The sequence below is a fragment of the Cyprinodon variegatus genome, unplaced genomic scaffold (assembly GCF_000732505.1).
Source record: "Cyprinodon variegatus isolate N-32 unplaced genomic scaffold, C_variegatus-1.0 Scaffold1149, whole genome shotgun sequence".
Taxonomy (NCBI): domain Eukaryota; kingdom Metazoa; phylum Chordata; class Actinopteri; order Cyprinodontiformes; family Cyprinodontidae; genus Cyprinodon; species Cyprinodon variegatus.
Window position 1 is genome coordinate 27,658 of NW_015151602.1, and position 11,322 is coordinate 38,979.

The window sequence follows — 11,322 nt, forward strand, 5'->3', positions numbered from 1 at the left end:
CATAACAATGTCATCAATCCATGTATATTACATGACCATCATCAATTTAGCACTTTTGCCTCATCTGAATTATTCTGCTCCATTAACATTAATTTTATTGAGATGGTTGATGACCTGGAACAATGATATCATTGAAGTTATTGGAGGTTATATTCTATTATTTCATATCTATGTTTAAATTGAATATCTTTGATAGTTTTAGATGCAGCCAATAAATAATGTAAACATTTATCATAACGTTAAATTAAGGGGAAAATATGAATGAGGATGCTTGTGGACTAAGATTACGATTACGATTTTAAACCCAGTTTAGTATGTTAACAACAACTCCTGGATCGGTCACATGACTTTCTGGAAACGACACGCGCACAGATATGGGCTCCACGCACGCACCCACGCATCGCTGTTAACGGGCCCTCCGCTAGGGGGCGGTAGCGGTCGCTGAGCAGCAGCAGAGGAAGAAGCAGCTGCTGCTGAATGTTGTTCTTTCTCAGCTAGTCTCGGTTAATTAATGATGGAACTAAATTAATCCTGTTTTTGTGGTGAACTTTGGAGCTTTGAATTAGCTTAACCTGCGCTGTGTTGTTAGCTGCTGCCGCATTGCCTTCTGGGATTGTAGTCTTCTAACCTCTTTGTTCTCTCCGACATTATGGCTGCTGTCATGGAGTCGCCTGGAAGCGGAGGTTTGTTTTCTCTCCTCCTCAGCTTTTTATTAAAGATGTTATTATGATAGTAGTGCATGTTAGCCCAGTTTGACTCTGGTTTAAGCTAACCTGCTAGCTGGGAGCTAGCTAGCCTAGCAGCTAATGACCTGAGAGAATAAAAACACTTCCGCTGCAGATTTAAAAACATCATTTATGAACTTTAAAAACCATTTGGAAGAATAAAGGACATGTTTGTAGAATATTTTACTATTAATGACAGATAAAGATGAAAGAATAAAATAGTTGATGGTCTGTTGTTCACCTGATGGATCATATGGTCACGTGCTAAAAAAATCAACAATTTTGAAGAATTTTTACCCTCAAACTGAATTTATTAGATTAAAGGATTAGCAACACAATTCATTGATAAAACTCAACAACTGATAGATTATCATCCCATAAATCCTCCGTTAAATAACCGGAAAAACTTTATTCCCTGGTAACATAAAGGACATAATATACAAAGAAAAAAAATAAAAATTGAACAATGAAGAAGCTTCTATGTGAATCTTTCTATAGAACCAAAAGCTATAGAAACACTTTAAAATGTAAAGGAATCTGTTTATAGAAATACATCATATTTTCTAAATGGAATCAAAACCAAATGAACTTTTTCTGAATCTATTTCCAGAGATATGATAACAGATCTGATCTGATCTAAGTGATAAAGCTCTTCATTCATAAACAGACAGGATTCAAATCATCACTGATTATTTTGATCAGAATTCATTTATATCTGAAATCTCTGAAACATGGTAAAATATGAAGATCTTAATTTTTCTCTAAAAACATGAACTATGAAGCTACTGAGACCTTTTTATGAATTTTATTTATTTAGGTTTTATTTTCTGTGGTTTAAAAGATTCTGATTTAATATTCTCAGTAATGAAATGCAGCTCTTCATGCACTCTGTTATATTATTACTGTCAAACCTTTTTTATTGGTTTAAACACATATTGGTATAAAAAAGTAACGTTGGGAACGGTCTCTTATGACAGGCTAGAGATTTTATTTATAGGAAAATAAAGTCATAATATAATGAGAATAAAGTTGTATTCTATGAAAACTCTTACAGGAAGCCCTGTCTTCCGTTAAACGCTGAATGTTGAGCATCTATTATAGGAAATGTGAAATCTTTTAGGACACCAGCATTAAATTATCAGTATTAGAAAAAGTGGAAACGCCTACGAGCTGAAAGCTTTCTGTCTGAAACAGGTTCAGAATCAGAAATACTTTAATAATCCCAGAGGGAAATTATTTATCTGCTCTATGACGACTTCATTCCCCTAATGTTACAACTTTATAATCGCTATTTTATTCTCATATTTATTAATAACCTCCAGCGTGGGCCCACTGATCTCTATTCACTGGATTGCTGATTGCCCAATAAAGTGAAGCCAGCGTCCACCATCTTGGTACTCCCCCCAGTAAAATGCCTCCCTGTGCAGCATCTGGCTGCAGAAACCAGCAGTTTTCTGACTCTGCACAGGAACAATCAAAATCTAGATAAGTCATTTATTTTCTTAAAATAAGTGCAACAAGAAACATTTTGCCAATGGAACAAAACAATTTACACTGTAAACAAGTAAACACAGTTGCATTGTCTCATTTTAAGTGCATGTTATTTAATTATTTTAAGAGTAAAAATTTAAGAGTAAAAATATTAATTCTATTCGCAAACTATCTCATTTACCTGCTTAAATAAAGGGTAAATACACTTAATTTAAGAAGTATTAACTTATTTCTAGATCATTTTTCGAGTGAGGGAAGACGTTCCGCTGGTAATTTCCCAGTGGATGAACTAAGCAATAAATCCATCTATAGCCGATGGATCCTATAGTTTAGTCTGCAGACTAACATTAGTCATCAAAGCAAAATCTGCTGCTTAGAAGAACCTGGAATATAAGATATATTTTCACTTTTTCCACACTTTTTTGTTAGGTATATAATTCGTGTTTTAATTCATAGTTTTGATGCCTTTAGTGTCAATCTATGATTTTCATAGTCATGAAATAAAGAAAACTCTTTGAACTTTTGATCTGGACATATATATATATATATATATATATATATCTTGCATGCATTACCAGACCTGTAAAATGTAATTACCGTAACAATGTCATCAATCCATGTATAACTACATGACCATCAATAATTTAGCACTTTTGGCTCATCTGTATTATTCTGCTCCATTAACTTTAACTTTATTGTGATTTATTTGTATAATATGTTATATTACATGATTTATAGACTTCATTGACGTCATAATGACTCTGCAATGTGATGGACCTATTTATTTATTCTAAGTTAAAGTTAATCTACTGATGCTGTTAAACAGCCAGTGTGGATCAAAGTAATGAATTTATTTTAAAAGTCTTCAGCCTCCCTGAAAATCAGAACATCATGGTTGTTCGATGCTGTGGCGCACAGATTGTTTACATTCTGACCGGTCTAAGTAGGGAGTACCAATATGGCGGCCTGTGCTACCAACAGGCGGTCAGTAATCCAGGGAGTAACAGAGGTCAGGGATCGGCTCTCATCCTGCTGCTGGAATGTTTCTCTCGCAGCGTCAGGAAGCAGGAGGCTGCCGTGTCCCCTGCATGGATGTAAGCGTGTTTACTCAGAGACCAATGCTCTGGAGAGTCACGTGAAGGACCATGAAAGCCCGGTGCAGTCCCTGCCTGGTGAGCATCTTCATCTCCAGCAGATCTGATAGCATTAGCCGTTAGCGTAATAAGCTACGCTGCGCCTCCCTCTGCAGGTAAGAAGCTGCTGTGCTCCTTCAGCGGCTGCAGCGCCTCCTTCCCCAGCATGCAGAAGCTGCTGGAACACGGCAGACATCACTACAAAGCCAACATCTACTTCCAGTGAGTTTCACCAGCAGCAGCAGGTCATGTGATGTTTGTTGTTGTGAGCGGCGCTCACAGCTGTCTCTCTCTCTCTCTCTTGTGAAGGTGTGAGAGCTGCCGCACCAAGCTCCGCTCCTACAGAGGCCTGCTGGCTCACCTGCACACCTGCTCCAAAATGCCGCGGGCCAAAGCCCCGCCCACCGTGGCTACAAACCCCGCCCCCAGGACCACCTACCTGCCCCCCCCTCAGCTGGAGTGGGAGTCTTCGCCTCAGTCAGCTGCTCCTCTAGCTCAGCCGGAGGGATCGGTCCCCGCCTCCTCTCCTCCTCAGGAATCCGCTGACCCCCCCGCCCTCGGCCCTCCTATCCTCACACTGCAGGAGCCGCCACCGCTTTCTGAAGCCTCTCCCGTCACGGACGACGACTCTACGCTTCCCGTCGGCGCCAAACCTGCCGCTGCTGAGCCTCCTGATGTCCAGAATCAGGGCAGGGCCACAGGATCGCCGGCGTACGCTCCGTCCGCCGCCGTCTGGAGGAAGAATCAAGGTCAGGCCGTCTCCATAGCAACAGGGCCTCCCATGAGCTGATCGTTTTACTTCCTGTGAAAAAATGCTTCCTACATTCAGCAACCAACTTATAAAGATGAACCTCAGCCACTGATCAGCTGTTATGATGGGGGGTTGATTGTTGCCATGGCAATAAGCATGTTCTCCAGTTTTATTTCCTCTGATGAGGAAGCAGACAGTGAATGAAACCTGGACCTAACTGCTCCTTCTCTGCCCTCAGCCATGTCCAGCCACAGACGAGTCCTGTGGGAGCACACCAGGGGGCGCTACACCTGCACTCAGTGTGGTCACACGCTAACCAACCGCAAGGACATGACTCAGCACATCAGCAGTCAGCACGGCGGCGGCAAGTCTGCTCCAGATGCTGGGGGAGCGCTCCCCAAGTCATAGACCGGAGGATCCAGGCAGCCTGGTGACGGAAACGGATCCCGTCATGGCAGCGCCACCATCAGACAGGAGATAAATCCAACATGGCTGGAATGTTTTATTAGCAAAAAGTCTTCTGCTGTCATCTTATTTTGTCTGACGCGCTGCTGGTTTCACTCTCTTCCATACTGTTAATAAAATGTGACTGATGTTCATTAAGATGTGATGAGTTCCTGCAGCAGCCGCTGCTTATAGAAAAGGTTTTCCTCTCAGCTTCTTCAATAGAAAAGGTTTATTTACAGCCGCCAGACATTAATATGTTGCTATTTCCGTAAATATTTAATATTCTTAAAAAATAAATTCAAATGAGTTTTCAGTTTCACGCTGATCGTAGTTTTTCTAGTTTTATTGGTTTCATTCCTATTTTGTTGTTTTCTGGATGTATTTGAGTTCTTAGGTTTTCTGTTGTTGGTCTCCTTTTTTCTAGCTCCTTCTAGAATCCTCTGTTCACACCTGCTCCCAATCAGCTCATTAGTCCCATCTTTGTTCATTCAGCCATAAGTTCTCTCCCTGTGCAGATCCTCATGCATGTTTTCCCTGGTGTTTCTGGTTTATTTGGCATTTTTGGATTCCTGCCTCTTTTAGCTGCAATAACTCCATTAAAACTAGAACTGGCCTCTGCATTTGGCTCCTGAAAACCTGAACCAAACCCCGACAGCCAGCCTTTGGAAGGTTCCTGTGACGGCTCTCTCATCAAGACGTTACGCAACACAGTGGAGTGAATGGAAACGTATCCATTCCTTCCAGAAAAGTCTTCCATTTTTTTCAATATGATGGATTCTATGTTTTAAGTATATAATATATAGTAGTATAAGTATATAAATATATATATAAAAGTTATTTTAGTACCGTTGTTGCGTAGTTTTTCAGGGATCTAGATCTCATTATCCGGTTGGCGCAGGACGGGTCGTGCTTCCGGACGGATCGGGTATAAGCACGGGGTGGAGGTGTGATGAAGAGGTCAGAGGTCACAATGTGGCCTCTAGAACATGTCTGAGTGCTAATCTGACCAATCTAATTGGATGCAGGATGTTTAACCTGGTTATGGCCTCTCAGTCTGATCCTGGAATTATTTCTATTCCGCCGAAATCCCAGAGGATTGAGGGATGTGCCATTCTACTCTGTCTACTTCTATTTGTTTCCCAAACCAGAACAGATCAGGTCAGAAGAGTCATTTGGGTCAATCAGAAGTTTATACAAGCACCTTCAGCTGCACTCTCCTTCACATCCGTACACAGGTAGACATGTTCAGCTTTTAAAAGAAAGATTACAAAGTGGGGCCCCAGGGAGCCCGTCAGAACCAACCAGCTCTCATTTACACATTATGCAGACTGAAAAGCCCAGAATCATCAGATCATCTTTAGAAAACATGGAGGAATTGAATGGCTTGATTATTAAACCTCAGAGTTATCAAGTTCTTTAAGCCTGGGGCCAAACGGCCCCTCAGCAGAACCTCTGAGGGGTTTAATTAACCTTGTTTAACCTAGGACAGACCCTAAAGCCAGAATCCAAAGTAAACCAGTGCAGAAATAACAGGGTTAGTCTGGACCGAGGGGGGGGGATTCATCTCATTATTACAGCTAACTCCAGCTTCCTTCAGGACTTCAGAAAAATCTCTTCTGGTCAACGGCGTACTTCTTTCCAGCTGGAAGCTTCCGGAAAAACAAGCTGTTGCCTCTTCCTGTGTTCCCCTGAAAGAGAAGAAGCATCTCAGACATGGATCTGCATCCTTATAGAGAAGACACTTTAAAACAGAACTTTATCCACTTCATCAGGAAGCTCTAACCCCATTTAGAAATGTGCTGCTCTGAAAACGCAATCTTTCATGTTCTGCAAATGAGGCATTAATGCAGGAATGAGTGAAAAAAAGGGAGAAATGAATACATTTAATTATTGACAGAGTCTATTTAAACTGTTTCTATTTTTCATGAATCACTGAGGTTAATTTGAGCGTTTCCTGAGTCTGAATCGTTGGGTTTTTAGCCAGAATCATCCAAATGCATCAGAGATAAAAGCTTGAGTAGGAATTCCACATCCTCCGTCAGCGCTCCGCCCGCATACGTCCTGCAGACATACGTCTGTCATGGTAACCAATGAGATGTTCCACATCCTCCGTTACTCCTCCAACATCACCAAACATGGACGTCTTCTCTGTCCGTCACCGTCAAAATACGGAGCAGAGCTATTTTTAGCAAGATCTGCTATTCCAATCGCGCCGAACAGGAAAAAGAACAGCGAGAAGATCCGGTTTTTCAAATTAAAATATGTTAACGATAGATTGGTAACTACTAATTAGAGAACAATTCTGACATATTCCCCAAAACTAAGAAGGTTTTATTCAGTTATTGGATGCAAACTATTGGTGCTTCAACAGACCAGGAAGCAGATTTCTCACCTAGATCTAAATATTTATTTTATACTGAGAGGATTTAAAGTTTAAGTCTGGAAACTTCCTATGGTAGGCTTGGAAGTAAAGAACAAACCAATATATGATCCTAGTTACAAAGCAGCAAAAATAAAATGTTGGAAACTGAACAAGTGATGGATGCTGATCATTAAATCAAGCGTTCATTTCTGCATGTTTTGCTTTTATGAATAATAATAATATTCTACATTTTCTCCTCCAGCTTCCAGGAACAGAGTGGAGGAGGCTGTAGGCGCCGCTTTGAGCGGGCGGTCTGGAACAGAGCAGAGCAGGGCTGGCGGAGTACGGCCGGCGGGTGGGGCGTAGTAGAATAGAACGGGCGGAGCAGAGTGGCGGGCGGGAGGGGCGTAGTAGAATAGATCCAGGTGTGAACTGTATGGGGTCTGAGGAGAGGATTACCCAGAATTCCTTCAGCCCAGCCACTAAAAGCCACTATTAATTGAAGCAATGGTCATAACCGATGGAGGAGGAAGCTGAGCTGTGGCCCAGTTTGGGTTTTTGGGGCAGACAGCATCAGAGCTGAGCTGTTGGACCATCAGGGACCAAAATCAGCCTGGCTTAGTTCTTCTGTACCATGTGACCAAAGCACCAGGCTCCTGTTGGTTCTTACCTCCCTCCTCAGGTGGGCCAAGCAGTCCAACCAGCTGGGGTAGGTGGGGGCGTACGGAGGCATGCCTCCAGCCAGCCTGACGGAGAGACAGAGGTCAGTGTGGGGGACGTGGTGTGAGACGTTTCCACAGCCAAGCTGCACACTCACCCGCAGTCATTGACGGCCATCAGGTTGGACGCCAGAACCAGGGGGTAGGTGACCATGCTGGCCAAGAACTGGAAGAGAGGAGGGACACCGTGAGACCATGTTCATCCTGCACAACGTTCTGCTCACGCTGCTCAGACTCACCCCGGTCAGCGCCGTGGAGACGCTCTTTATCTCCCCCTTGTGGTTCATCTGGAAAACAAACCAACCATCATCATTAGTTACTATGGATCAGGAAACAAAGCCGTTTTCTTCATGAGTAACCTGCAGCATGCCGCTTCTCTGATTCCCAGACACCCTCTAAGCCAGGCATGTCCAAAGGTGGCCCCTAGGGGCCCAGGTCCTGCAGGTTCTAGAGCTTTCTCTGCTTAGGCACAACTGATTTCAGCAGACTAACAGGCTGAACTCCACTCATCAGAATCAGCTGACCTGCAGAACAGCGGCCCCTGGGGGCCCACTTTAAACATGGCTGCTGAGAGCCAACAGGTTGGTCAACAGATCCGATGGGTGACCGACTGAAGCAGCAGCCATCCTGTCCCGCAGCCTACATACCGTGTCATCAATGGCGTATTTGTTGAGGGCATGAGCCAGCAGGTTACAAATCCACAAGGAAATGATGTCAGCCAGCAGGCGGGGGATCAGTCCACTGAGGAGAGGGTTCAAAACACCATTTAATGTCACAACAACCAATCTACATCTCTACATCTACGTCTGTTTGGATGAAACAAGCCCTGCGCTTTAAACGGTTCAAACATGTCCTGACTTGTTAGCATGCACAAAGCTGACCTTCACTAAACCAGCAGATATATCCCACAATGCTTTGCAAGAGCTAGTGACGGTGTGATGAAGCCTCATCGAACCGTTTGGCTAATAGCTTTAACGACCCCCACAGTTCATGAACCTTCATCTGAACATGTCACCACCTACTGGTGGAAAGCAGAACCACAGTTAGTGATATATTCTATTTTTCCCCATTTAAGTTCCTTTGAAATTGTTAATAATTGGTGTTTATAAGACAATTCTTTGTGTTTATGTAAAAACTGTAGTTAAAAGCCTTCAGCTGATCCAAAATGCTGCAGCCAGAGTTCTGATGGAAATGAAAAAGAGAGATCATATCTCCTATCCTGGCTTCTCTTCATTGGCTTCCTGTTAAATCCAGAATAGAATTTAAAATCCTCCTTCTCACATATAAAGCCTTAAATGGCCAAGCTCCATCTGATATCAGAGATCTGATTGTTCCTTATGTTCCTAACAGAGCACTTCGCTCTCAATCTGCAGGTTTACTAGTGGTTCCTAGAATTTCTAAAAGTAGAATGGGAGGCAGATCTTTTAGTTATCAGGCTCCTCTCCTGTGGAACCAACTACCAGTTTTAGTCTGTGAGGCAGACACCCTGTCTACTTTTAAGGCTAGGCTTAAAACTTTCCTTTTTGACAAAGCTTATAGTCAAGGAGAGAAATATCAGCTGTGCTGCTGCCATCAACACCTTTGTTTCTAGATGCTGGAGATCGGCCTGTTTTCCAGTGTAGTCCTGTTTCTGTGACTGTGACTAACTGGATGTGCTCTCTTCATCCTCTGACATGGGAGTGGCTCGGAGCTCGTCTGCCTGGCTGTGTGTTTCCTGGACGGGGCCGCCTGTGGAGCTGGTTGACAGTTGCTTTTGTATCTATGCTTTTTTTTCTATGTCTGCTTCTGTCTCCTTGAACCCCAGTCGGCCTCAGCAGATGGCCGCTCACACTGAGCCTGGTTCTGCTGGAGGTTTCTTCCTGTTCAAAGTGAGTTTTTCCTCTCCACTGTCGCTACAAGCATGCTTAGTGTGAGGGATTGCTGAAGAGTCAATGAGTCGATGCAATCAGCTGGTTTTCCTTAGATAGAAAACTTTGAATCAATCTGACTGGATGATCTGGTTGAACTGGAAAGTGACCTGAGGTGACATGATGTGAATTGGAGCTATAGAAATAAACTGAATGAAACTAGGAAAAACAATCTGGGCTTTAATCTTTGCAGTCTATATGAAACATTTCATGGTAGTTGGGTGCGGCTCTAAACAGTCCCTCAGGCTCTACTGTGGATGTTTTCTATTTCCTCCGAGTTTTAACCCTTCAGCCGAAGCTCAGCTCACTTTCAGACAGGAACCATGTTGCTGCTCTGTTGCCGGGCAGAACATCAGAGGGTCGGTTCATTATCAGTCTGACACCGGGGGAGGAACCCCCCAGACACCTGTCTCCAGGATAGCCTGCTCTTGTTTGATCCCTCAGCTGCCCGTCTAATTTAATATGTTTGGGATAGAGGTCTAATCTGAGCTCAGTCCAGATCATCGAGCTTCTGCTCCTTGTTTAAAGATGGAGTTCAGCGTTTCTCCAGTCATGATGCGTTTCAGACACACAGGCTGGTTAACAGACTCACGCAAAGAAGCCCCAGATTCCCTCTTCTCGGTAGACTGTGATGATGGAGCCGAACATGTAGCTGAAAACAGAACAGAAACGACATGAGGCTGGGCTTTATTTCTCCATCACCGTCTCTGAATGGGTGGAGTTGGACGTTACCTGTATTTGGTTTCTCTGCCAATAAACTGAACCATACATCTGAGAGTGATCACTGAAAGAAGGGCAGGCAGGTTAGCGGATAGCCGCTTCAGGTTCAGGACTATGGGCGGGCGGACAGCTTACCATGAAACGGGTGTGTGATGACAGTGGCGCAGGAACGGGCGATCATCTCTTTGGTGGTCTGTGGGCGAGCAGAGGAGGACAGCTCAGGTAATCAGGGTCCTCAGAGGTGACCTCTTCACATAGAAAGACATCTGGGACCGTTTTAGAGCTTAATTCATCTGATCACATCCTGCTTCACAGAGAAGATGCTTTCTGATGATCTGAAGCTCTCAGAGCCACACTGCTGGAAAATATCCAACAACTATGTCTGAAACCGTCCTACAGGGACAGCGAGCGTCCTACAGGGACAGCGAGCGTCCTACAGGGACCGTCCTACAGGGACAGCGAGCGTCCTACAGGGACAGCGAGCGTCCTACAGGGACAGCGAGCGTCCTATAGGGACCGTCCTACAGGGACAGGGACCGGGACCTCAGCAACAACAGCTTTAACAAGTAACTGCCTGGACTGGTTTGTCTCCAGCTGTGTCCAGAATGCAGCGCAGACAATTGGGGGTGTGTCCCATGACTCAGTTGATAAATGAGGAAGCTAATGCAGCTGGTTCATGTGGCTGAGATGACGGGGCCTTCCAAATCAACACTGGAAGCTGTGAACCTGACATTAAGGCTGGTAGAGAACAAGGAGCAGACTGACGGGAACGAAGGAATAGGAAGAAGAAACAATTCAGTGGAAGAGGCAGTAAGGGTCTTACCTCATTAACAACGTGAAGAAGAGAACCCTCCTCTGCTTTCTGCTGCCCCCCAACTACCTGCACATCAGAGACAAAAACAGATACAACAACTGAGCATCTATGTTATAGGGATCTATCCAGATCAGAGGCTAGGTAAATAATACTGACCTGCAAAGACTGTTAAAAACTAAGATAAACCCAAAGAAATCCTTTATGCTCTCTTGATTTAATCACATCCCAATCATTTTCCTTTGAAAAGAGATAA

General features: G+C 43.9%; 2 protein-coding genes across 2 annotated transcripts in view; one reads left to right on the forward strand and one right to left on the reverse strand.

Moving 5' to 3' along the window:
* The first annotated feature begins 430 nt into the window (after positions 1-430).
* Positions 431-4,859, forward strand: LOC107101772 (zinc finger protein 414-like). Its single transcript, XM_015400818.1, has 5 exons — positions 431-683; positions 3,272-3,388; positions 3,466-3,571; positions 3,659-4,098; positions 4,339-4,859. Exons 1-5 carry the CDS (start codon positions 650-652, stop codon positions 4,506-4,508), a joined length of 867 nt encoding a protein of 288 aa, XP_015256304.1. The 5' UTR covers positions 431-649; the 3' UTR covers positions 4,509-4,859.
* An 843-nt stretch (positions 4,860-5,702) lies between these two features.
* The window catches only part of mtch2 (mitochondrial carrier 2), an 11,078-nt gene continuing 5,458 nt past the window's right edge, over positions 5,703-11,322 (reverse strand). The window contains exons 5-13 of the mRNA XM_015400817.1: positions 11,079-11,135; positions 10,391-10,448; positions 10,268-10,319; positions 10,128-10,187; positions 8,276-8,369; positions 7,868-7,915; positions 7,727-7,794; positions 7,580-7,655; positions 5,703-6,235 (exon numbers count right to left, since the gene is read on the reverse strand). Coding sequence (XP_015256303.1) covers positions 6,149-6,235; positions 7,580-7,655; positions 7,727-7,794; positions 7,868-7,915; positions 8,276-8,369; positions 10,128-10,187; positions 10,268-10,319; positions 10,391-10,448; positions 11,079-11,135 — 600 coding nt within the window. The 3' untranslated portion in view covers positions 5,703-6,148. The remainder of the gene's footprint in view (positions 6,236-7,579; positions 7,656-7,726; positions 7,795-7,867; positions 7,916-8,275; positions 8,370-10,127; positions 10,188-10,267; positions 10,320-10,390; positions 10,449-11,078; positions 11,136-11,322) is intronic.

Bases quoted from the DNA above. Each gene is read 5' to 3' on its own strand.
- LOC107101772 (XM_015400818.1), top strand. From the start codon at position 650: ATGGCTGCTGTCATGGAGTCGCCTGGAAGCGGAG. The intron at 3,572-3,658 runs GTGAGTTTCACC...TCTCTTGTGAAG, and splicing joins AAAGCCAACATCTACTTCCA to GTGTGAGAGCTGCCGCACCA. The intron at 4,099-4,338 runs GTCAGGCCGTCT...CTCTGCCCTCAG, and splicing joins CGTCTGGAGGAAGAATCAAG to CCATGTCCAGCCACAGACGA.